Source organism: Bombyx mandarina, chromosome 24 (genome assembly GCF_030267445.1).
Source record: "Bombyx mandarina strain Sakado chromosome 24, ASM3026744v2".
Lineage (NCBI taxonomy): Eukaryota > Metazoa > Arthropoda > Insecta > Lepidoptera > Bombycidae > Bombyx > Bombyx mandarina.
This window is the reverse complement of record NC_143230.1, coordinates 6,255,501-6,280,500: the sequence shown is the minus strand read 5'-3', so window position 1 is coordinate 6,280,500 and position 25,000 is coordinate 6,255,501. Positions and strand designations below refer to the sequence as shown.

Genomic DNA, 25,000 nt, shown 5'->3' with positions numbered 1-25,000 from the left:
GACCGCCTCCCGCCCGCAGGTAGTCGTGACACCGGAGTCGGACTCCGCCCGCCGCTAACCCCACCGCCGCGTCCCAACCCGCGCCCGCTCCTAAAGTAGCTGCCCCGCCCCCGCTGATCTCCAGAAAAACTGCGTGGAACCGCGTTCCCAGGCCCTTCAGGCAAATAAAATTAATTAACCCATGCGCGTAACGTCGCGCATGGGATTCAGATAAGGTCGCAACGCCGGGCGACCATAGGCCCTCTCTTCATACCTCCGAAAGGAGAACATAGGTTTTCACACCTATGCTCTTCAGGAGGACCGCGAGCTCCGCGTAGTAATACGCGGAGTCCCCAAGGAGTTAGACATCGACTACTTAAGGAGGATCTGATCGCTCAGTCACTCCCTATAGTTAGTGTGCACGGATGCACAGTGGGCGGGGCAAGCAGCCCTATAATATGATCTGTCGCGTTGACCAACCCCGGAGGCCAAAAGAAATTCATGCCTCCGAAAGTTTGCGGCTTATCCGGGTCTCATCGAAGCCCCCCATAAACGTGGCACTCCCGGGCAGTGCTACAGATGCCAGCTATATGGCCACTCGGCGCGTAATTGCCACGCGCGTCCCGCTGCGTGAAGTGCCTCGGCGATCACGCTACGTTAGATTGCGTTAGAGATAGGGAAACCGCGACCGAACCCCAAGTTGTGTCCTATGCCTTAAGCAAGGGCACCCCGCGAACTACCGTGGATGTCCTAGGGCTCCGCGCAAGCGTCAACCCTCCCAGCTCCGCGAACCGTCGGCCCAAAGACTTCGGCACCTCAGTGCCGAAACCTGCCTTCGTGCCGGCTGCAGTTCCCACGGTTTCAGCGTGGAAAAAGCCGCTGCCGTATACGAAGGCGGGAACGCAACCGCACCCCGCCCCGCTCGCGACACGCCCGCGCCCCAGCCCCTGCTCGCACCTCGCCCCGCGCCCGCGTTCCGCCCCCGCAACCCTCTGCCGTCAACGACTTCGCGCTCGTGCGCGACTTCGTCACCGCGTTAACTTCGACCGTCTGCGATCGTTCGCAGACGCGATACGTAGGTCGGTAACCCCGAACAGAGACTCGCGGCCGCGTTCGATCACATGGACGTATACGAGTCCGTGTCCCGCACTTTTAAAATCTTTACCGGTAATCAATGGCGCAAAAAGGTAGAGAAAAACCGTATTCCCTTACGTTAGCATTCTACAATGCTAACGGACTCGCGCGGCAACGCGATCAAATTTTCGAATTCCTCCGCGATAATCTTGTAGATATTCTATTAGTGCAGGAAACCTGTCTGAAGCCCTCGCGTCGCGACCCGAAAGTCGCGAATTACGTCATGGTTAGGAATGACAGACTCACCGCCTCCAAAGGCGGGACTGCCATTTACTATAGGCGGGCCCTGCACGTTGTCCCTCTCGATACTCCCTCGCTCTCACATATCGAGGCGTCAGTGTGCCGTATCTCGCTGACGGGACACCAGCCGATCGTCATCGCATCCGTTTATCTCCCCCGGACAAGCCCCTTCTGAGCAGTGACATCGAGTCACTGTTCGGCATGGGAGACTCCGTCATCCTGGCAGGCGATTTAAATTGCCACCACACTAGGTGGAACTGCCATCGTACTAACGTTAACGGTAGGCGTCTCGACGCGTTTATAGACGACCTCACCTTTGAAATAGTCGGTCCCCCAACTCCAACATGTTATCCGTATAACATCGCGCTCCGTCCGAGCACTATAGACCTGGCATTGCTTAGGAACGTAACTCTGCGCTTGCGTTCCATCGAAGCAATGTCAGAGCTCGACTCAGACCACCGACCTGTCGTTATGCAGCTCGGTCGCCCCCACAACCCAGTCACTGTTACGAGGACCATGGTGGATTGGAATAAGCTGGGCACGTGCCTAGCCGACACCGCTCTGCCAATCCTCCCTTACGGCCCGGATTCGAATCTATCCCCCGAGGACACCGTCGAATCCATAAACATCATTACCGATCACATATCTTCCGCGATCATTAGATCTTCTAAAGAAGTCGATGTGGAGGACAGCTTCCACCGCATCAGACTGTCCCCCGATCTTAGGAATCTCTTAAGAGTTAGGAACGCGGCAATCCGGGCCTACGATCGTCTTCCCACGCATTCAAACCGGATTCGGATGCGTCGTCTACAACGCGAAGTCCACTCCCGCTTAAGCGACGCGCGTAACGATAATTGGCATAGTTATTTAGAACAACTCGCGCCCTCCCACCAAGCATACTGGCGACTAGCTAGGACTCTCAAATCCGAAACTACCGCTACTATGCCTCCCCTCGTACGCCCTTCAGGCCAACCACCGGCATTCGATGACGATGACAAGGCTGAGCTGCTGGCCGATGCACTGCAAGAGCAGTGCACCACCAGCACCCAACACGCGGACCCCGACACACCGAGTTAGTCGACGGGAGGTCGAGCGCAGAGCTTCCCTGCCGCCCTCGGACGCGTTACCCCCCATTACCACTGACGAAGTTAGAGACGCGAGCCACAACCTACAACCTAGGAAGGCACCCGGCTCCGACGGCATCCACAACCGCGCGCTAAAATTTTTGCCAGTCCAACTGATAGCAATGTTGGCTACAATTTTAAATGCCGCTATGACGCACTGCATCTTTCCCGCGGTGTGGAAAGAAGCGGACGTTATCGGTATACATAAGCCGGGCAAACCGACAAACGAAACTTCTAGTTACCGTCCGATTAGTCTCCTCTCGACGATAGGAAAAATTTACGAACGGCTCCTTAGGAAACGCCTCTGGGATTTTGTTACCGCGAACAAAATTCTCATTGACGAACAGTTCGGATTCCGCTCAAAACACTCGTGCGTACAACAAGTGCACCGCCTCACGGAGCACATTCTGATAGGACTAAATAGGCGTAAACAAATCCCGACCGGCGCCCTCTTCTTCGACATCGCGAAGGCGTTCGACAAAGTCTGGCACAACGGTTTAATTTATAAACTGTACAACATGGGAGTGCCAGACAGACTCGTGCTCATCATACGAGACTTCTTGTCGAACCGTTCGTTTCGATATCGAGTAGAGGGAACTCGTTCTCGTCCCCGTCAACTGACCGCCGGAGTCCCGCAAGGCTCCGCGCTCTCCCCGTTATTATTTAGTTTGTATATCAATGATATACCCCGGTCTCCGGAGACCCATCTAGCGCTCTTCGCCGATGACACGGCTATCTACTACTCGTGTAGGAAGATGTCGCTGCTTCATCGGCGACTCCAGATCGCAGTAGCCACCCTGGGACAGTGGTTCCGGAAGTGGCGAATAGACATCAACCCCACGAAAAGCGCAGCGGTGCTCTTCAAAAGGGGTCGCCCTCCGAACATCACTTCGAGCATCCCACTCCGTAGTAGGCGCGCAACACCTCCGCCGTTAGTCCCATCACTCTCTTTGGCCAGCCCATTCCGTGGGTCTCGAAGGTCAAATATCTAGGCGTCACCCTCGACAGAGGGATGACATTCCGTCCCCATATAAAAACGGTACGCGACCGCGCCGCGTTTATTCTAGGACGACTCTATCCAATGCTTTGTAGTCGAAGCAAACTGTCCCTCCGTAATAAGGTAACTCTCTACAAAACTTGTATACGCCCCGTCATGACGTATGCAAGCGTAGTGTTCGCTCACGCAGCCCGCACCAACTTGAAATCCCTTCAGGTTATTCAATCACGATTCTGCAGGATAGCCGTCGGAGCGCCTTGGTTCCTTAGGAATGTGGATCTCCACGACGACCTGGAGCTCGACTCCCTTAGTAAGTATCTACAGTCGGCATCGCTGCGCCATTTTGAGAAGGCGGCACGACATGAGAACCCTCTCATCGTAGCCGCTGGAAATTACATACCCGACCCAGTAGACCGAATGGTAAACCGTCGACGTCGCCCAAAGCACGTCATTACGGATCTCCTGATCCATTAACGGTGCTTTTAGGCACCACAAGCACCGGTCACCGTCCTCGTCGAACCCGTCGCTTGCGACGAAGGGTTCGACGAGTGAACTAACCCATAGACACAGCCCACTGAGTTTCTCGCCGGATCTTCTCAGTGGGTCGCGTTCCGATCCGGTGGTAGATTCTGCGAAGCACTGCTCTTGCTAGGGTCAGTGTTAGCAACTCTCCGGTTGAGCCCCGCGAGCTCACCTACTAACGTTAGGGCGAAGCTGAAATAGCCTCTCAAGGCTATCAGCATAGGTAGGAAAAAAAAAAAAAAAAAAAAAAAAAACGCGAGCAAATCATTTAGAACTTTGCTTTCGCTCTGTACGGACGTTCGCGAGACACGCGTGCGTTCGAGTGCTTTCGTGTGTTATATCGTTAACTTTTTTAAACTTCAAACATGTCCGGTCGCGGAAAAGGCGGAAAAGTTAAGGGCAAGGTCAAGTCCCGTTCGAACCGTGCCGGTCTTCAGTTTCCGGTCGGTCGTATACACAGATTGTTGCGCAACGGAAATTACGCCGAACGCGTTGGTGCCGGTGCACCGGTTTACCTGGCCGCCGTCATGGAATACTTGGCCGCTGAAGTTTTGGAATTGGCCGGTAACGCAGCAAGAGACAACAAGAAGACTAGAATTATTCCTAGACATCTTCAACTCGCCATAAGGAACGACGAGGAACTGAACAAACTCCTTTCCGGTGTGACAATCGCTCAAGGCGGAGTTTTACCAAACATTCAAGCGGTACTACTCCCGAAGAAGACCGAGAAGAAAGCTTAAAAAACGCTTCAAACTCGCTCGCAAGGACGACAACAACAACACAACATGTCGTCGATAATATTTATATATAATAAATAATAATAATCGACGAACACATATTTTGTTCGTTGTTGTTGTTATTATTATTATTATTATTATTATATTGTATTGTTGACAGAAATCAAAGGCCCTTTTCAGGGCCGCAATATGAATCAATCAATACTGAATCGACCGAATCTAATCCATATATTAAATAAATAAATAACTAAATGAATATAATAATATATATATTTCTTAAGTACAAAATTTATCCGTATTTTCTTCTCGTATCTACCTACCTACCTACCTACCTACCTATCTGATCCTATCCTTATTCATTCGTATACATATTTATGAGCGAAGATAATTCTTGTTCTTACTTGTGTCTATATAAATAAATAAATATAGAATAATTTACTGTAAGCATATAATATAAATCATTTTAAAAGCACTCACTCACGAAAACGATACACGATCTTCGATCGTGACGAAAGCTCCGACGAATGAACGATAAAAGTCATTCCCGATTGGTTCGCTGCCGTTGAAAGCTCGATCTCAGCATGATGCTCAACGGGTATCTGAAAAGTAAAAAAATAAAGTTCGACCGGCGCAAATTTTTTATTCTACCGCTTCACGTTAACCGTGCCGAACGTCCGTTACGTTTGCGTTCCGTGGGGATTTCTAAAGAGCAATCTAAATACTAATATCGAATCATCATGCCGCCTAAGACAAGTGGAAAGGCCGCCAAGAAATCTGGTAAAGCCCAGAAAAATATTTCGAAGACCGATAAGAAAAAGAAGAAGCACAAGAGGAAGGAAAGTTACGCCATTACATTTACAAAGTGCTGAAGCAGGTCCATCCCGACACCGGTATTTCGAGTAAAGCCATGTCGATCATGAATTCGTTCGTGAACGACATCTTCGAACGTATCGCTGCAGAAGCTTCTCGTCTCGCCCATTACAACAAGCGTTCGACGATAACCTCGAGGGAGGTTCAGACTTCAGTGAGATTGTTGTTACCGGGTGAACTCGCCAAGCACGCGGTCAGTGAAGGAACCAAAGCCGTCACGAAATACACGAGCTCCAAGTAACTTTCTTCATGACTTCGGTAATTATTTCAAACTCACAAAACTGATGCACGACCGTACGCTGTTCGTATGCGTGTTTCGGTTGCATTTACATCGACAAAAGGCCCTTTTCAGGGCCGCAAAATCTATCAGTAAAATGATTATTATTATTATTATTATTATTAATATACGATCTATTTATAAGAATTAAATAAATTACATATTGTTGTTATTATTTTTAATATACCTCAAATACCAATATACCTATCATGCATCACACACCGATTTTTATATATTATTAAATCATAATATTAGTTGTAGCAGTAGTATTCTAATAACCAAAAGTGAATGTAATGTGTGATGTATAAAAAGTAAAATCATTAAATTATTATTAATTAATAAATAAATAAATAAATAAACAATATATGTACCTATGTATAAGAAATAGATATTATATATTTAATAATAACAATTAAAACACATTAAATTTTGAATATATCCGTCTCGCTCTATTGTATGGAGATGCGTGCGAGCACGCATCTCCATACAATAGAGCAAAACGAGCCCGTTCGATTCGTGACTTCAAAAAAGTATAAATACGAGTGGGTAGTGACGCCGACATTTCGCCCGATCACGATGTTCGACCAGCCCATACCGTGGGCCCCGAAGGTCAAATATTTAGGCGTCACCCTCGACAGTAGGATGACATTCCGCCCCCACATTAAGACGGTACGCGACCGTGCCGCCTTCATTCTAGGACGTCTCTACCCGATGATATGTAGGCGAAGTAAAATGTCCCTTAGAAATAAGGTGACACTCTACAAAACTTGCATACGCCCCGTCATGACCTATGCAAGTGTAGTGTTCGCTCACGCGGCCCGCATACACCTAAAAACATTTCAAATTATTCAATCCCGTTTTTGCAGGATAGCCGTCGGAGCCCCGTGGTTCGTCAGGAACGTCGACCTCCATGACGACCTGGACTTAGAGTCCATCAGTAAGTATCTTCAGTCGGCGTCCATGCGCCACTTCGATAAAGCGGCACGACACGAGAACCCTCTCATCGTGGCCGCCGGTAACTACATTCCCGATCCTGCGGACAGAATGGAAAGCAGTCGACGTCGCCCAAAACACGTTATCTCGGATCCTCCCGATCCACTAACGGTGCTTTTAGGTACTTCAAGCACCGGTCACCGTTCTCGTCGAACCCGTCGCTTGCGACGAAGGGCTCGACGAGTAAATTAACTCTCAGACACAGCCCACTGAGTTTCTCGCCGGATCTTCTCAGTGGGTCGCGTTTCCGATCCGGTGGTAGATTCTGCGAAGCACGACTCTTGCTAGGGTTCGTGTTAGCAACATCGTCAGGTTTGAGCCCCGTGAGCTCACCTACTAAAGTTAGGGTTACGCTGATATAGCCTCTCAAGGCTCTCAGCTTAGGTAGGAAAAAAAAAAAAAAAAAAAAAAAAAAAAAAAAACGCCGACATTTTTAGTGTATCTCGTTCGTTCGTAGCGCGCGGACGCGGACGTATTATCGTTTACTTACTTACCTACCTATCTATTACTCGTACGTTTACGTCGTGAACTCGTCGTCTCGAAATGGCGCGTACCAAACAGACTGCTCGTAAGTCGACCGGAGGTAAAGCTCCTCGCAAGCAATTGGCGACCAAGGCCGCTCGTAAGAGCGCACCGGCAACAGGAGGTGTCAAGAAGCCTCATCGTTACAGGCCCGGGACGGTCGCCCTTCGTGAGATTCGTCGTTACCAGAAGAGCACGGAACTCTTGATTCGCAAACTGCCTTTCCAGCGTCTCGTCCGTGAGATAGCTCAAGATTTCAAGACCGATCTCCGTTTTCAGAGTTCGGCGGTGATGGCCCTGCAGGAAGCCAGCGAGGCGTATCTGGTCGGTCTCTTCGAGGACACGAACCTTTGCGCTATTCACGCGAAACGTGTGACAATAATGCCAAAAGACATACAGCTCGCCCGCAGAATCAGAGGTGAACGTGCGTAAATTATTTGTTGATGACCAAATTAATTGATTGATTGATTGATTGATGTGTGTTATTATTTAATTTACTACGCCGTCTCGCGATGCTGATTTTATTATGAAGAAACAAAAAAGGCCCTTTTCAGGGCCGCAATTCATTCATATAACAGAATACACACTGCCTACTGTTATTTATTATTATTATTATTTTTAACTTACCCGTTTCATTGTATAATATATTATATTATGTATTACGATAACATATACCGTATCCCGTAGTCGTATTAAATTAAATATACGTTGAACGTAAATATATAAATAAATAATATATATAACTATTTCAGATATAATTGTGATATAGTAAATTGTATTCAAACGTTCGATTCGATAAACTAAGAAGACAACGTCGTTGTGAATATTACCCCCCCCCCCCCTCCCCGCGTCGCTTTACAACGTTCAAAGAATCGTCCGTGGTTGCGCGCACAGGCGCAGCGTATAAATATAGGTCCGAACGTAATTTTCGGAGCCATTCCGACAGGAGCCCTCTTCTTCGATATAGCGAAGGCGTTCGACAAAGTCTGGCACAACGGTTTGATATACAAACTGTATAACATGGGAGTGCCAGACAGACTCGTGCTCATCATACGAGACTACTTGTCGAACCGTTCGTTCCGATATCGAGTCGAGGGAACGCGTTCCCGGCCCCGTCACGTCACAGCCGGAGTCCCGCAAGGCTCCGCCCTCTCCCCGTTACTATTCAGTTTGTATATCAACGATATACCCCGGTCTCCGGAGACCCATCTGGCGCTCTTCGCCGATGACACCGCCATCTACTACTCGTGTAGGAAGAAGGCGTTGCTTCATCGACGACTTCAGACCGCAGCTACCACCATGGGACAGTGGTTCCGGAAGTGGCGCATCGACATTAACCCCACGAAAAGCACAGCGGTGCTCTTCAAAAGGGGTCGCCCTCCGAACACCACGCTGAGCATCCCCCTCCCGACTAGGCGCGTCAATACCCCCGCCCCCGCCGTTCGCCCGATCACGATGTTCGACCAGCCCATACCGTGGGCCCCGAAGGTCAAATATTTAGGCGTCACCCTCGACAGTAGGATGACATTCCGCCCCCACATCAAGACGGTACGCGATCGTGCCGCCTTCATTCTAGGACGTCTCTACCCGATGATATGTAGGCGAAGTAAAATGTCCCTTAGAAATAAGGTGACACTCTACAAAACTTGCATACGCCCCGTCATGACCTATGCAAGTGTAGTGTTCGCTCACGCGGCCCGCATACACTTGAAATCATTCCAAATTATTCAATCCCGTTTTTGCAGGATAGCCGTCGGAGCCCCGTGGTTCGTCAGGAACGTCGACCTCCATGACGACCTGGACTTAGAGTCCATCAGTAAGTATCTGCAGTCGGCGTCCATGCGCCACTTCGATAAAGCGGCACGACACGAGAACCCTCTCATCGTGGCCGCCGGTAACTACATTCCCGATCCTGCGGACAGAATGGAAAGCAGTCGACGTCGCCCAAAACACGTCATCTCGGATCCGCCCGATCCACTAACGGTGCTTCTAGGTACTTCAAGCACCGGTCACCGTTCTCGTCGAACCCGTCGCTTGCGACGAAGGGCTCGACGAGTAAATTAACTCTCAGACACAGCCCACTGAGTTTCTCGCCGGATCTTCTCAGTGGGTCGCGTTTCCGATCCGGTGGTAGATTCTGCGAAGCACGACTCTTGCTAGGGTTCGTGTTAGCAACATCGTCAGGTTTGAGCCCCGTGAGCTCACCTACTAAGTTAGGGTTACGCTGACATAGCCTCTCAAGGCTCTCAGCTTAGGTAGGAAAAAAAAAAAAAAAAAAAAAAAAAATTTTCGGAGGCTCATTCGTCGTTCGTCGCGCAACGCGTTAAAGTCTGCTGCTACTACTAATACAAAACACAAACCGAGAAGTTCGTCAAGATGACCGGTCGCGGTAAAGGAGGCAAAGGTCTTGGAAAGGGGGGCGCTAAACGTCACAGGAAGGTGTTGCGTGATAACATCCAGGGCATCACGAAACCGGCTATCCGTCGTTTGGCTCGCAGAGGTGGAGTGAAACGTATCTCCGGTCTTATATACGAAGAGACCCGCGGCGTTCTCAAAGTGTTCCTCGAAAACGTGATCCGCGACGCTGTCACATACACCGAACACGCCAAGAGGAAGACCGTCACCGCTATGGATGTTGTGTACGCTCTGAAACGCCAAGGTCGCACCCTGTACGGTTTCGGCGGTTAAAGAAGTTTCATCCATCGACGATTTTTTTATTTTTTGTCTCGAGAACGATTCAATTTCTTTTTTAATTACACGGACAACCGAGCAATGACTGACAACTGACAACAGCGGTGACAGCAAGCAAGCAAGCAAGCAAGCAAGCAAGCAAGCAAGCAACACACGACGTGGACCATCTAGAAACATGTTTCAAGAACTTTTTGCTGTCGTTGATGTTGTAAATCAATCGCAAGTGACGTTGGTTCGTTTAATTATTATTAATTTTTTTCGTTCTCGAATACAAACAAACAAACAAACAAAGGCCCTTTTCAGGGCCGCATTTTTATCTATTATGAGAAAACTTGCCTTTTTTTTTTCCCTATTCATTAAGTTTAATTTATTATTAAAATAAATAAATAAATATATATATATTCTTTTTACTTTATTTATTCTTTTACTTGACTATATTAGTTTCAAACAGAAGAAAACTCACATGGATGCAATTAATACAGGTACGTGCCCGACCTAATAGTACAAATCATTATTTATTATTTTATATTATTAGTAAGATATATAACTAGTTTTATTAAAACTTTAGTATAGTGCAGTCGTCGCGTGCAAAAATTTTCGTTTATTTCTAGTCCTTTTAGCACCACGTAAAAGCGTATTTAAGACAGTATAGGTATGTACAACATTTTTATTATTATCATTATAATTGTTGATTTATATTGATAGCGTGAAATCTCATTGTACATAGGTACTTAATATATATATTTAAAAAAAAAATGTTAAAAGAAAACAAACAAAACATTCTCGCTCACGACTCGGTCGTGCGCGGACGTGCTTTCCGATCCGTGGCCCGCTTGCGAGCTGCGTCTCTGAACTCACAGCTGTGCTCGACAGTGTAGTGACCGTGAATACATCGTGCGTACAATTCAGTAGTGCGGACGTGCCGATCCGTTGGTCGCTTGCGATCTGCGTATCGAGGTCCATTTTTGTGCGCTAAAGTTTTGTAACCGCGAACCCACCCTTACCAACTGCCTTTTTCAAGGCAAAACCAATCGCTACGTTCAGGCTTCCTGTGGCACTCACAGGCTAGCGATTTCCTAACCCTTCCCAAAAAAAACAGTCTTTTTCAAGACTAGACCCCCGCTCGCGATTCTGCCTGCTGTAGCACTATACAGCCCGAGCGGGTTCCTTTCCTTTTCCCCGCCGATTGCCGTTTTCACGGCATAGGCATTCCCCCCCCCTGCTCCTTGCTGTCCTGCAGCACAGGGGGGTTACAAATCCTATCCGGGGCCTCGCCTTTCGGCGAGTTCAACAAAAGTCCCGGGGCCGCCCCCCCCGGGCAAGAAGACCGAAGAAATGGAGCAAGAAGATATTAGGGATATTGTCGGGTTCCTCCGGGATAGGTACCCGTCAATTAGGGCCGAGTATCTCAGCTATAGGGCCTCTCGTGGCAATCCCTCTCCCCCCGCGTCCGTCGCCGCGTTTCTCAACCGTGCCTCGGAGGCACGCCGCGCGCCCCCCGCCGCCGCGTCAAGTTCGAGCGCACGTTCCCACGATGCGGCTCACGTAGCGCCTAACGCTACCCCCACCCCCGCGCCCGCGTCGATTACGTCATCGCTCGTATCGTCCGTCGCGACCTCCGTAGTCTCAAGTTCAGGCTCCGATACGGAATCGGAGATGGACTTTGAATCCGCGTCCAGCCCTCAGCCCGGAACCTCGGATGGTTTCCAAACAGTGACACGTGGAAAGAAGCGTACTCGCGCCGTGGAGTCCCGGAACTCCACGACAAAACAGACGAAATCCGCGTCCGCTTCTCGACCGAAAGTAGTAGTTACACCGGAGTCGGACTCCGCGCGCCGCGTAACCCACCGCCGCGTCCCAAGCCCGCGCCCGCTCCCAAAGTAGCTGCCCGCCCCCGCTGATACTTCAAGAGAAGACAGCGTGGAATCGCGTGTCCCAGGCCCTTCAGGCAAATAAATTAACTACACCCATGCGCGTAACGTCGCGCATGGGATTCAGATCAAGGTCGCAACGCCGGGCGACCATAGGGCCCTCTCAGCATACCTCCGAAAGGAGAACATAGGTTTCCACACCTATGCTCTTCAGGAGGACCGCGAGCTCCGCGTAGTAATACGCGGAGTCCCTAAGGAGCTAGAAATAGACTACATTAAGGAGGATCTGACCGCTCAGGCCCTCCCGATAGTTAGTGTGCACCGGATGCACAGCGGGCGGGGCAAACAGCCCTATAATATGATACTCGTGGCGTTAGAACCCACCCCGGAGGCCAAAAAGAAGATCGCATGTCTCACGACAATTTGCGGCCTATCCGGGATCTCGATCGAAGCCCCCCACAAGCGTGGCACTCCCGGGCAGTGCTACAGGTGCCAACTCTATGGCCACTCGGCGCGTAATTGCCACGCGCGCCCCCGCTGCGTGAAATGCCTCGGCGATCACGCTACGTTAGATTGCGTTAGAGATAGGGAAACCGCGACCGAACCTCCAAGCTGTGTCCTATGCCTTAAGCAAGGGCACCCCGCGAACTACCGTGGATGTCCTAGGGCTCCGCGAAACGTCCGACCCAACCAGCCCCCGAACCGTCGGCCCAAAGACTTCGGCGCCTTCAGTGCCGAAACCCGCCTTCGTGCGGCTGCAGTTCCCACGGTGTCGGCGTGGAAAAAACCGCTGCCGTATACGAAGGCGGGAACGGAAACCGCACCCCCGCCCCCGCTCGTGACACGCCCCGCGCCCCAGCCCCTGCTCGCACCTCGCCCCGCGCCCGCGTTCCGTCCCCCGCAACCCTCTGCCGCCAACGACTTCGCGCTCGTGCGTGACTTCGTCACCGCGGTCAACTTCGACCGCCTGCGATCGTTCGCTGACGCTATCCGTAGGTCGGTAACCCCGAACAGCGGCTCGCGGCCGCTTTCGATCACATGGACGTTTACGAGTCCGTGTCGCGTACGTTATAAAATCTTTACCGGTAACCAATGGCGCAAAAAGGTAGAGAAAAACCGTATTCCCTTACGTTAGCATTCTACAATGCTAACGGACTCGCGCGGCAACGCGATCAAATTTTCGAATTCCTCCGCGATAATCTTGTAGATATCTATTAGTGCAGGAAACCTGTCTGAAGCCCTCGCGTCGCGACCCGAAAGTCGCGAATTACGTCATGGTTAGGAATGACAGACTCACCGCCTCCAAAGGCGGGACTGCCATTTACTATAGGCGGGCCCTGCACGTTGTCCCTCTCGATACTCCCTCGCTCTCACATATCGAGGCGTCAGTGTGCCGTATCTCGCTGACGGGACACCAGCCGATCGTCATCGCATCCGTTTATCTCCCCCCGGACAAGCCCCTTCTGAGCAGTGACATCGAGTCACTGTTCGGCATGGGAGACTCCGTCATCCTGGCAGGCGATTTAAATTGCCACCACACTAGGTGGAACTGCCATCGTACTAACGTTAACGGTAGGCGTCTCGACGCGTTTATAGACGACCTCACCTTTGAAATAGTCGGTCCCCCAACTCCAACATGTTATCCGTATAACATCGCGCTCCGTCCGAGCACTATAGACCTGGCATTGCTTAGGAACGTAACTCTGCGCTTGCGTTCCATCGAAGCAATGTCAGAGCTCGACTCAGACCACCGACCTGTCGTTATGCAGCTCGGTCGCCCCCACAACCCAGTCACTGTTACGAGGACCATGGTGGATTGGAATAAGCTGGGCACGTGCCTAGCCGACACCGCTCCGCCAATCCTCCCTTACGGCCCGGATTCGAATCTATCCCCCGAGGACACCGTCGAATCCATAAACATCATTACCGATCACATATCTTCCGCGATTATTAGATCTTCTAAAGAAGTCGATGTGGAGGACAGCTTCCACCGCATCAGACTGTCCCCCGATCTTAGGAATCTCTTAAGAGTTAGGAACGCGGCAATCCGGGCCTACGATCGTCTTCCCACGCATTCAAACCGGATTCGGATGCGTCGTCTACAACGCGAAGTCCACTCCCGCTTAAGCGACGCGCGTAACGATAATTGGCATAGTTATTTAGAACAACTCGCGCCCTCCCACCAAGCATACTGGCGACTAGCTAGGACTCTCAAATCCGAAACTACCGCTACTATGCCTCCCCTCGTACGCCCTTCAGGCCAACCACCGGCATTCGATGACGATGACAAGGCTGAGCTGCTGGCCGATGCACTGCAAGAGCAGTGCACCACCAGCACTCAACACGCGGACCCCGAACACACCGAGTTAGTCGACAGGGAGGTCGAGCGCAGAGCTTCCCTGCCGCCTCGGACGCGTTACCCCCCATTACCACTGACGAAGTTAGAGACGCGATCCACAACCTACAACCTAGGAAGGCACCCGGCTCCGACGGCATCCACAACCGCGCGCTAAAATTTTTGCCAGTCCAACTGATAGCAATGTTGGCTACAATTTTAAATGCCGCTATGACGCACTGTATCTTTCCCGCGGTGTGGAAAGAAGCGGAAGTTATCGGTATACATAAGCCGGGCAAACCGACAAACGAAACTTCTAGTTACCGTCCGATTAGTCTCCTCTCGACGATAGGAAAAATTTACGAACGGCTCCTTAGGAAACGCCTCTGGGATTTGTTACCGCGAACAAAATTCTCATTGACGAACAGTTCGGATTCCGCTCAAAACACTCGTGCGTACAACAAGTGCACCGCCTCACGGAGCACATTCTGATAGGACTAAATAGGCGTAAACAAATCCCGACCGGCGCCCTCTTCTTCGACATCGCGAAGGCGTTCGACAAAGTCTGGCACAACGGTTTAATTTATAAACTGTACAACATGGGAGTGCCAGACAGACTCGTGCTCATCATACGAGACTTCTTGTCGAACCGTTCGTTTCGATATCGAGTAGAGGGAACTCGTTCTCGTCCCCGTCAACTGACCGCCGGAGTCCCGCAAGGCTCCGCGCTCTCCCCGTTATTATTTAGTTTGTATATCAATGATATACCCCGGTCTCCGGAGACCCATCTAGCGCTCTTCGCCGATGACACGGCTATCTACTACTCGTGTAGGAAGATGTCGCTGCTTCATCGGCGACTCCAGATCGCAGTAGCCACCCTGGGACAGTGGTTCCGGAAGTGGCGAATAGACATCAACCCCACGAAAAGCGCAGCGGTGCTCTTCAAAAGGGGTCGCCCTCCGAACATCACTTCGAGCATCCCACTCCGCAGTAGGCGCGCAAACACCTCCGCCGTTAGTCCCATCACTCTCTTTGGCCAGCCCATTCCGTGGGTCTCGAAGGTCAAATATCTAGGCGTCACCCTCGACAGAGGGATGACATTCCGTCCCCATATAAAAACGGTACGCGACCGCGCCGCGTTTATTCTAGGACGACTCTATCCAATGCTTTGTAGTCGAAGCAAACTGTCCCTCCGTAATAAGGTAACTCTCTACAAAACTTGTATACGCCCCGTCATGACGTATGCAAGCGTAGTGTTCGCTCACGCAGCCCGCACCAACTTGAATCCCTTCAGGTTATTCAATCACGATTCTGCAGGATAGCCGTCGGAGCGCCTTGGTTCCTTAGGAATGTGGATCTCCACGACGACCTGGAGCTCGACTCCCTTAGTAAGTATCTACAGTCGGCATCGCTGCGCCATTTGAGAAGGCGGCACGACATGAGAACCCTCTCATCGTAGCCGCTGGAAATTACATACCCGACCCAGTAGACCGAATGGTAAACCGTCGACGTCGCCCAAAGCACGTCATTACGGATCCTCCTGATCCATTAACGGTGCTTTTAGGCACCACAAGCACCGGTCACCGTCCTCGTCGAACCCGTCGCTTGCGACGAAGGGTTCGACGAGTGAACTAACCCATAGACACAGCCCACTGAGTTTCTCGCCGGATCTTCTCAGTGGGTCGCGTTTCCGATCCGGTGGTAGATTCTGCGAAGCACTGCTCTTGCTAGGGTCAGTGTTAGCAACTCTCCGGTTGAGCCCCGCGAGCTCACCTACTAACGTTAGGGCGAAGCTGAATAGCCTCTCAAGGCTATCAGCATAGGTAGGAAAAAAAAAAAAAAAAAAAAAAAATAAAAGAAAAAGAAAAAAAAAAAAAAAACTTTACAAGCAACCAGAATAGAACATTCCGCTCGCGCGTTCCGAAACTTGAAAGTTTGAATCTGTTTTACGTACCTCTCGATTGATCATCATTTTAACCTATGAAAACTTTTATATTTCATAAAAAATAAGTTCAACCTTAAAAGTATACGAAGAGGGTTATATATTATTCATTAAATATATAATTATTATTCGTTTTATATGTAAAATATCATAATAAAGTTAACACTACCTGTGCAATCGACGAGATAGCGTTGTTAAAGTTTAATATTATTTTATAATACGATCGGATCATAAAGAATCGTACATCAGTAGATTCAAGGATTCGTGTAGTTTAATCTAAATTCGATAGAATAATTACGTGTCTTTAATAATATCGAAAAAAATACAAAAGACGTGAGATGTGTTAGTGAAAAGTTTCAAGAATTGGTACACGAAAACGTATCGCGTTTTTAGCGTTCTCGTTACGGTAACAGATCGGCGCGGGTTCAAAACAAACCGATCGTGGCGACATCTGTAAGGTGTAAACATTTTCATTGTTTTCCGATTCATTATTCTGCCTGTGCTTAATAATAATATTGGAATCTCTTGTGTTTTGTGTGTGCGTGTACAACAACAATAATAATAATAATAATAATAATATAATCATCAACGATGGCAGATACCGCTGTTGCGACTGAAACTCCAGCTCCGGCTACACCCGTCAAAAAACCAAAAACATCCGCGAGTGGTGGTGCTTCCGCGGGCGCTAAGAAACCTAAAGCTAAACCGAGCCATCCGAAGACGTCGGAAATGGTGAACAGCGCTATTGCCGAACTCAAGGAGCGCAGCGGCTCGTCTTTACAAGCAATCAAGAAATACATAGCGGCCCAGTACAAGGTGGATGCTGAAAAATTAGCACCGTTCATAAGAAAGTATCTGAAGAACGCCGTCGAATCCGGTACTCTAATACAGACTAAAGGCAAGGGAGCTTCCGGATCTTTTAAACTGGAATCGAAGACCTCCGCTTCGAAGAACCCGGTTCCGGATCTGGTGGTGCGTCCGGTGGCAGTTCCGTAAGGGCAGCAAAGGGCAACGCTTCGTCCGCTTCCGCTTCGGCAGCGTCTAAAGGCGGCAGCAGCAACAAAAAGGGAGGGGCCGGCGCCGGTGGTGCCGCTTCGACTTCTTCGGGGGCGGCTGCCGGCAGGGCCGGAAAGAAAGCGGCTGCAGCGTCAGCTTCATCGCCGTCGAAAGGTAAATCTTCGGTTGCCGCAACCGCCGCAGTTTCGGTAAAGGAGAAAAGAGCCGCCGCCGCCGCGAAAAAGAAGCCCGCCGCCGCTGCTAGGAAGTCTGGAGCGAGCGCTAAAGCTGCGGCCGCCAAGAGCGCGCCGAAAGCTAAGAAAACAGCTAAACCACCAACAAAGAAACCGAAAGCGCCTAAACCGAAAAAGGCCACCGCCTCGACGCCTAAAACGAAACCTTCGGCCAAAAAAGCGTCCGCCGCTTCGAAGAAGTGATTCATTGGGTACAACAGCAGCAGCACACAATGATTTAAAAATACGTACAAATATATTAAAACGAACCAACCATGTGTGTGTGTGCCAGTCACCTAATCATCATCATCATCTTATAATAAATAATGTATGTTTGTGTCTAACTCGATCGACGTTCGACGACGACGACGACGACGACGATGAAGACGCGAAGATTACACACGGCACGCATCGATATACAACAGCCCTTTTCAGGGCTAACAATTATTTCAATCAATTACTATATTACACCTAATAATAATAAATAAATAAATAAATAAATAAATAAATAAATAAATAAATAAATAAATAAATAGATATATATCATATACTACGTAAAGGATAATTCTATTCGATTATACATAATAGTACCTATATATTATTATTATTTTTTTCGTTAATTTGTTTCATTATTCATTATTTTTAGTACTGCTTTAACGCACACACACACAATTTCACACGTGCTTTCTATTCATACAAATTATTCGTTCTTCATACTATTCTATTCTATTTTCTATTCGTTTCGTTTCATACTGCTACTATGATGATTATTATTATTATTATTATTATTATTATTAATATTATGATGCTTGTCTTCTTGTTTCTTTCTTATTTGTTTGCTATTAATTACACCGATTACCGGCCGCCGGACCCCGCCCGACTGCCCGACTCCCGACTCGACTCTACTCTTTACTCTCTCTTAATGATTCATTCGTTCAAACCTTTCGATGCCACGTAAACGTACAACCATCAGCCGAACGAAGAAAATTTATATAAATACCCAAAAAATGCGGCGCGAGCAAACTAGCCCGGGACACCAGTGCGCAGTGGATCCAAATTGGTTGTGCTGTACAATTTGTCGAACCCAAACCGTGAGAGTGTTCAAATCTAGTGTAGTTGTTACGGCGCGGAGACGTTCCGGACAACAGTACACAGGACCCGGGAACAGGTAAGTGGATTGACACTTTTTATTCCTAGATATTAGTCTAATACGGGTAGGTGTCGTCCAGCCTGTATAGCTGCGTCACCATTTTATTTAATAATAAAATTGGCGGACGTTAGCGCCATCAGAGTCTGGCCTCCTGTGTTTATTCCCAGTCCTTTCCTGCCCCTCGGGGTTAGGCGGGGCTGAAGCCAAACCCGATTTGCTAATTATTAGCCCCGCAAGGGAATTGTGGTGTCGGGACCTAGTCGGGACCAACGTGTAGTCGTGGATTACTTGTAAATACACTATAATAGATTATTGAATAAGTTGTTAAAGTAGTGCAAGTACATAGATCCCCACATAAGAAATTGTTTAGATTAGAGTAACAGTCCACCAACTAATAGGAAACGTTGTTCCTTATGCCAAAATTTTTACATAGTGCAGACAAACTTTTTTCATAACTACCCCCAATATCATTAATTTTTTCTGATTTCTATTTTTCAATTAAAATTGCCCATAGTTTATCTAACATTATTTGCAGTGCCGACAGACGGCACCCATATTTGTAAGCCTCCATCCCATTACTTTTTAGTTATAATAGCCTAGTAATAGTTGTATTTGTCCATAGCTTTAGTTACAAATTGTTTATTAGATTGTAGTTCAGTAACTTAATCCTTCTTTCCCTTTGGTCCCAACGGCTGTCCTGACTGGACTTAGTGGTTCCGCACCAATATTTTTTTTTTTTTTTTTTTTTTTTTTTTCTTTAATTTATTTTGTTTCCTTAGGTATTTTTAAACTTGTATCATACTCGATTTCTTGTTTTTATTAATACAAAGCGGTTAGGTGACCGAATCCTGTCCGCTGGGCGGTTGGGGGTAGCTGGTGCGGGGGCCAGGTTCATTTGCGGATCTGAAACTTTTGTTTTAGACCCCCAAAGTTCAGGGCACCCGTTCCGGTCGCCGCCGGCCGGTCTGGGAGCATTGATATTGATGTCACTATCAATATTAATGCTTCTTGCTGAAAGGTGTCACACCTCTTAGTTGTCTGTATATATTAGTTTAGTTACTTATTCAGTTTAGTTAGTTTATTTTCTTATTATTCCATTTATCTAGCTTAGTTAATAAAGTTTTAGAAGTGAGATAACCACTCATAGGTCATTGATGGTGGCGGGCCAGGGATGGCTGGGTTATCGGTTTAATTAAATTAAATTAAATAATTAGATTATTACATTTATTCTAAATTATTAAACATAAATACATCAATTAATTTTTTATTTTTATTTTGATTTGATTTTATTTTTCTTTGCTTTATTTAGTCGTTGTATTCAGTGGTCTTCAACCGTAGTTGCCGTAGTCAACACTGCATCATCCCCGTCCTATTATTCATTTTTCTTTCCTCTTCTCGCATTGGGGCCGAGTGGGACCTGATGACCACAAAAAATAATAAGACAGCAATATCATGTCTGGGGGGTCACCTCCCCCACCATCAGCACACCCGGTCCGTCCCGAAAGGGACATGAGGCAATAGTGGGTTCACCCGCCTATTGCTCCCTACCTGCTCGCCCGGAACAAGGCACCGGAACGGACGACCGGCCCGGTCCTTCGGGCGCGGCCCGGGGGTCACCAAGGATCGGTCCGGGGGAAAGTTTCTTTCCCTTACCGGCCGATAACTCTGGGGCCTCTCGGCCGCGAAAGAAGGCCAGGTCTGAGTCCGACCGAAGTTCTGCAGAGGGTGTAGATAAGCGACCCCGTATTGGACCTTCGTCCAAATCCTTAGTCGAGGACGACGAGGACGACGATAGCGAGGCGACGTCTTCCTCTTATGAAACGTCCGAAATAGAGGTAGACACCGACACAGAACACAAGTCATCCAACCCCTCGCGTACCTCCTCTTCGAGGGTGGAGTCCTCTCCCCCCTCCAAACCAATTCCCAAGCCGAGGAAGTGCTTAGGGACAGTGGAGAGCCCACCAGCCAAGCAGCTGCGTACGCCTCCTCGGTCTCCTTCTCCTACCATCTCTCCCATTCCAACGGATAGGCCAAGAGGTGCCCCCACCACAGGCTGCATGGTGGGCAACCTAGAATCGACTAGGTACATGGACCTTGAACCCTCCGTCTCCAACTCCAAACCAATCCCTATCCCAAACCCTTCGCCAGTCCCCTCCACCTCATACGCGACTGTAGCAGCAACGCGACCCGTACCCACCCAACAACACCAACAACACACCCACCAGAGTTCCACTGCCCCAAACAGGTCGCGCACTAAAGAGGAGCCCCGCCGTCATCCACCTATTATGGTGGAAGTGCTCCCAAATTGGTCCCGCCATATGGCGGCCATCAGGGAGCGCTTGGGGAGGGCACCCTCCGTGCGCCCTTACGGAACAGGGTTCAGATTTCTGCCAGCGTCGGCAGAGGAATATAGAGTGGTCCAGGCCTACCTTGCCGGGGCCTCCTCAGCGGACAGTGCCATCAAATGGTATTGCTACGCGTTGGAGGAGGACATCCCGACAAGGGTGGCTATTCGCGGACTACCTGCCGACACCGACGCGGCAGAAATCACAAATTCCTTGAAGGAGCTGGGGTTTCCGGCTCGCTATGCCCGATGCATACGGGCTAAGAGAGGGAGGCCGGGGTGCGTATTTTACGTTACCCTCGACCACCTCTCTAAGGAAGGCCTCGCCCGCTTGTACGCAGTTGAAGAACTGCTGTACCTGCCGGGGGTGTCAGTTGAGGGATGGCGGCCAAGCCGTGGGCCGGCGCAGTGTCACCGCTGCCAGGCCTTCGGCCACGCCTCCACCAATTGCCACCGAGCGGTCCGCTGTGTGCGTTGTGCGGGTGAGCACATCGTGGCGGACTGCCCGAGGCCGAGGGAGGGGCCCTTCACCTGCGCCAACTGCGGAAAGGACCACGCAGCCGTTGACAAACGGTGCGTGGCCTACCGCAGGAGGGCGAGGATGTTGGGTGTTACCGTCCCCCTCCCGTACCACCGGTGCCGCGCGCCCGGAGGCCTCCAGCTCCTGCAGTACCAACACCATCTCAAGCAACTTCGACTCAAGTTCCGGCCGCTAGAGTCGTATCAAGTAAGGGCAAGGGCAAAGGGAAATCGTCCCAAGCCCCAATTCTCGCCCCAACTCCCACCTTACACTCACGGCAGCCCAACCTAGTGGAGTCGAATCCAGCAGCCTCCACACTGATGGCACCGGCTAACGCTGCCAGACCGGCCGTTAGACCTCAACCGGCACCAAGAATTATTTCAAAAAAAAATAAAAAAAATAAAAAAAAGAAAGAGAAAGCCAAAGAGAGAAAGCGAGCGCAAAGACTAGCCGCCAATATCCCACCCACCCCAGTAGAGAGAATGACTCCAACTCCAATTCCTGTGCCAATGGAGGTCACAGAAGCAATGCCAACACCAATTACAATCCACGCTCAGCCCCAAGAAAATTCGGTCGACGTGGGCAGGACTCAGCCCCCACTACCACCCCGCCCGCAGAGGGAGCGGCGCAGCGGCCGACAGGACACGCAGCCTGCCGGCTTCGCTGCCTGGCTCCTCTCCCTGTGGGAGAAACTGTCCGAGGTGATCTCCGGAGTGATCCGAGAGATCGCCTCGGGAGCCAGTCCCTTCGGGGCCTTGCTCGCGGGGTTCTACCGGATGATTGCGCAGCTCAATGGCTAGCCAGGAGCTGCGCATCATCTACTGGAACCCCGACGGGATAGGGTCCCGGAGGTCGGAGCTCATCCGACTCGCCCAGGAGTATGACCCTCAGGTTATCCTCCTGGGAGAGACCAAGCTTAAACCTCGACAAGATTTTAGGATGCCCAACTACTTCGTGTACCGACGGGACGAACTGACCTCCAACGGGCGCCCGTTCAGGGGCACTGCGGCGCTCGTCAGGAGGGACGTGGTGCACGAGGAGCTTGAGCTACTGACCTTCGCCTCTACCAGAACGGTCGGGGTGAGGGTCCACGTACCGGGGGCCGAATTGCGGATTTATGCCGCGTATCGACCCCCGGGTCCTGATTTTGTCGAGGACGATATTAGACGGGCCTTGAACCATGATCGCCATCCGGCCTTGGTGGTCGGGGACCTCAATGCGAAACATGTCGCTTGGGGCTCCCGAATCATCACGCCGCCCGGAAGGCGATTGTACGAGGATGCCGAAAGGGGGGACTACTGCGTGGTCGGCCCCAACGAACCCACACACGTTCCAACGTTGGCCCGGTACCAACCGGACGTTTTGGACGTGTGTGTTCACAAGGGGCTACGGTGCCCTCTAGCGATAGAGGCACTGTACGACCTGAGTACCCCTCACCTACCGATCTTGGTCACGGTGGGTTTGGGGCTCACTCGGGTCGCGACATCCCCTCTCAGGCCTAGGGTCGACTGGCAGTCCTTTACGGGACTGCTGGCCGACCAATCCTTGTTTCAAGACCCGTCTACCCCTGATGAGGTCGACACGGCGGCTTCCCGTCTCGTCGACACCATCAGGGGAGCCCTGGACCAAGTGACGACTCTGGTACCCAGCGGGGGGCCCAGAGCGGAACTCCCGGTGCACCTCAAGACGTTAATTCGTCGGAAGAGGGCACTGAGGAGGCTCTGGGCGACATCTAGGTGTCCCAGGATTAAGCGCGAGCTCAACCGACTTGAGGGGGAGCTGGCGACTAAGATGCGGACTTACCGGGGTGATTCCTGGGAGGGGGGACTGTTGGACGCGTCCGACGACCGTACGATGGCCCCCCTTCACCGCATCTGTCGCCGGCTCACCAACAAGCCTTCCCCCACTTGCCCCTTGGAGGACGAGGGGGGAAGACGGTGTTTTACACCGTTGGCTCGTGCCGAAGTCCTGGCCAACTCGCTGGAGCGGCAGTTCACTCCGAATGTCTCTGCACCCTCGATGGCTGCATTCCATCGCGAGGTGTCAGAGGGTGTAATCCAATTCCTCAAACCGGAATCGCCGGGAGTCGAGCTGGGAGATGACGACTTAGTCACTCCCAGCGAGGTGCGCCTCCTCATCAAGTTGATGAAGAGGCGCAAAGCCCCCGGCGAGGACGGTATTCCTCCCCTCGCCCTGCAAAACCTCCCTCCCTCAATCGTGTCAGCAATGACACGATTGTTCAATTCCATTCTCCGGGTAGGACACTTCCCTGGAACTTGGAAACTGGGCAAGATCATCGTCTTGCCCAAACCCGGCAAGGACAGGAGAAAGCCCTCCAGTTACCGACCGATTACCTTGCTCTCGCACGTGGGCAAGTTGTTCGAGCGGCTGCTCCTGAGGAGAATATCGCCGTATATTCTCCTCAGGCCGGAGCAATTCGGCTTTAGAAGCGGCCACTCGACGACTCTGCAACTGACCCGTGTCCTGCATCACTTGGCGGACCGGCGAAACTCGGGCCAATACACGGTCGCGGTCCTCCTCGATATCGAGAAGGCCTTCGACCGTGTGTGGCACGAGGGGCTGGTCCACAAGCTGCGGGACGCGGGCCTACCGCACGCTCACGTGCGACTGCTCGGGTCGTACCTGGAGGGCAGAACCTTCTTTGTCGCGGTCGAGGGCGCACGGTCTTCCGTGCGTCCCATTACGGCCGGGGTTCCCCAGGGTAGTGTCCTATCACCTATCCTATACGCCCTCTACACTAATGACATCCCCACCCTGGAGGGTCACCTTCGGGCGTGGGAGGAGGACGTGAAGTTGGCCTTGTTCGCTGACGACTCGGCCTACTTCTCGTCCTCCCCGTTCCCCTCTGCAGCCATCATGAGGATGCAGAGGCTTTTGGACATACTGCCCCAGTGGCTGGACCGTTGGAGAGTCGCGGTCAATGTGGGAAAGACCGCGGCCTTACTCTACGGTCCGGTCCGTATCAGAGTTGTCCCAAAGAAACTCAGCCTCCGAGGTGTGAATGTCGAGTTCAGGACCACGGTCCGGTATCTCGGATGCGACATCGACCGCTCTTTGAGCATGGTCGCGCACGTCAACCGAGTCATCGGTCAGGCTCGCGCGGCCATGTTCTTGTTGCGGCCGGTGTTTGCGTCCGGGCTTCCGACCAGGACCAAACTCGCCATTTACAAGACATACGTCCGTTCCCGCCTCACATACGCTGCTGCGGCCTGGTATCACCTGTTGTCGCCGTCCCAGCGATCTAGGTTGCAGGCCCAGCAGAGTCTTTCCCTCCGCATTATCGTCGGGGCCGGGCAGTACGTCAGAAATGACGTTATTGCCCGAGACCTAGGTGTGGAGTCGCTCGTGGAGTTTGTGACTAGGCTCGCCCGTAATATGTACGAGCGAGCCGAAAACGGGCCCCATGAGCATCTCCACAGCATAGCCCCGCTGCACGCCAGACCACCGGATGGTACGGCGTTGCCGCGGGAGCTATTGGTATCCCCGACGATCGTTCGGAGAT

The 25,000-nt window shown here is 50.8% G+C and overlaps 4 protein-coding genes and 1 pseudogene across 4 annotated transcripts; all 5 read left to right on the top strand.

Moving 5' to 3' along the window:
* Positions 1-4,159: 4,159 nt before the first annotated feature.
* On the top strand, positions 4,160-4,921 carry LOC149499966 (histone H2A). The gene has a single exon (XM_089738006.1). The coding sequence runs from the start codon at positions 4,362-4,364 to the stop codon at positions 4,734-4,736; it is 375 nt and encodes a 124-aa protein (XP_089594132.1). The 5' UTR covers positions 4,160-4,361; the 3' UTR covers positions 4,737-4,921.
* A 440-nt stretch (positions 4,922-5,361) lies between these two features.
* LOC149499965 (histone H2B-like) lies at positions 5,362-5,965 on the top strand (annotated as a pseudogene).
* Positions 5,966-7,276: 1,311 nt separating this feature from the next.
* On the top strand, positions 7,277-8,108 carry LOC149499964 (histone H3). The gene has a single exon (XM_089738233.1). The coding sequence runs from the start codon at positions 7,417-7,419 to the stop codon at positions 7,825-7,827; it is 411 nt and encodes a 136-aa protein (XP_089594359.1). The 5' UTR covers positions 7,277-7,416; the 3' UTR covers positions 7,828-8,108.
* A 1,569-nt stretch (positions 8,109-9,677) lies between these two features.
* LOC114252233 (histone H4) lies at positions 9,678-10,396 on the top strand. The gene has a single exon (XM_028186737.2). The coding sequence runs from the start codon at positions 9,772-9,774 to the stop codon at positions 10,081-10,083; it is 312 nt and encodes a 103-aa protein (XP_028042538.1). The 5' UTR covers positions 9,678-9,771; the 3' UTR covers positions 10,084-10,396.
* A 6,112-nt stretch (positions 10,397-16,508) lies between these two features.
* Positions 16,509-17,907, top strand: LOC149499963 (uncharacterized). The gene is made up of 2 exons (XM_089738087.1): positions 16,509-17,191; positions 17,242-17,907. The coding sequence occupies exons 1-2, from the start codon at positions 16,826-16,828 to the stop codon at positions 17,665-17,667; spliced, it is 792 nt and encodes a 263-aa protein (XP_089594213.1). The 5' UTR covers positions 16,509-16,825; the 3' UTR covers positions 17,668-17,907.
* The last annotated feature ends 7,093 nt before the right edge of the window (positions 17,908-25,000 follow it).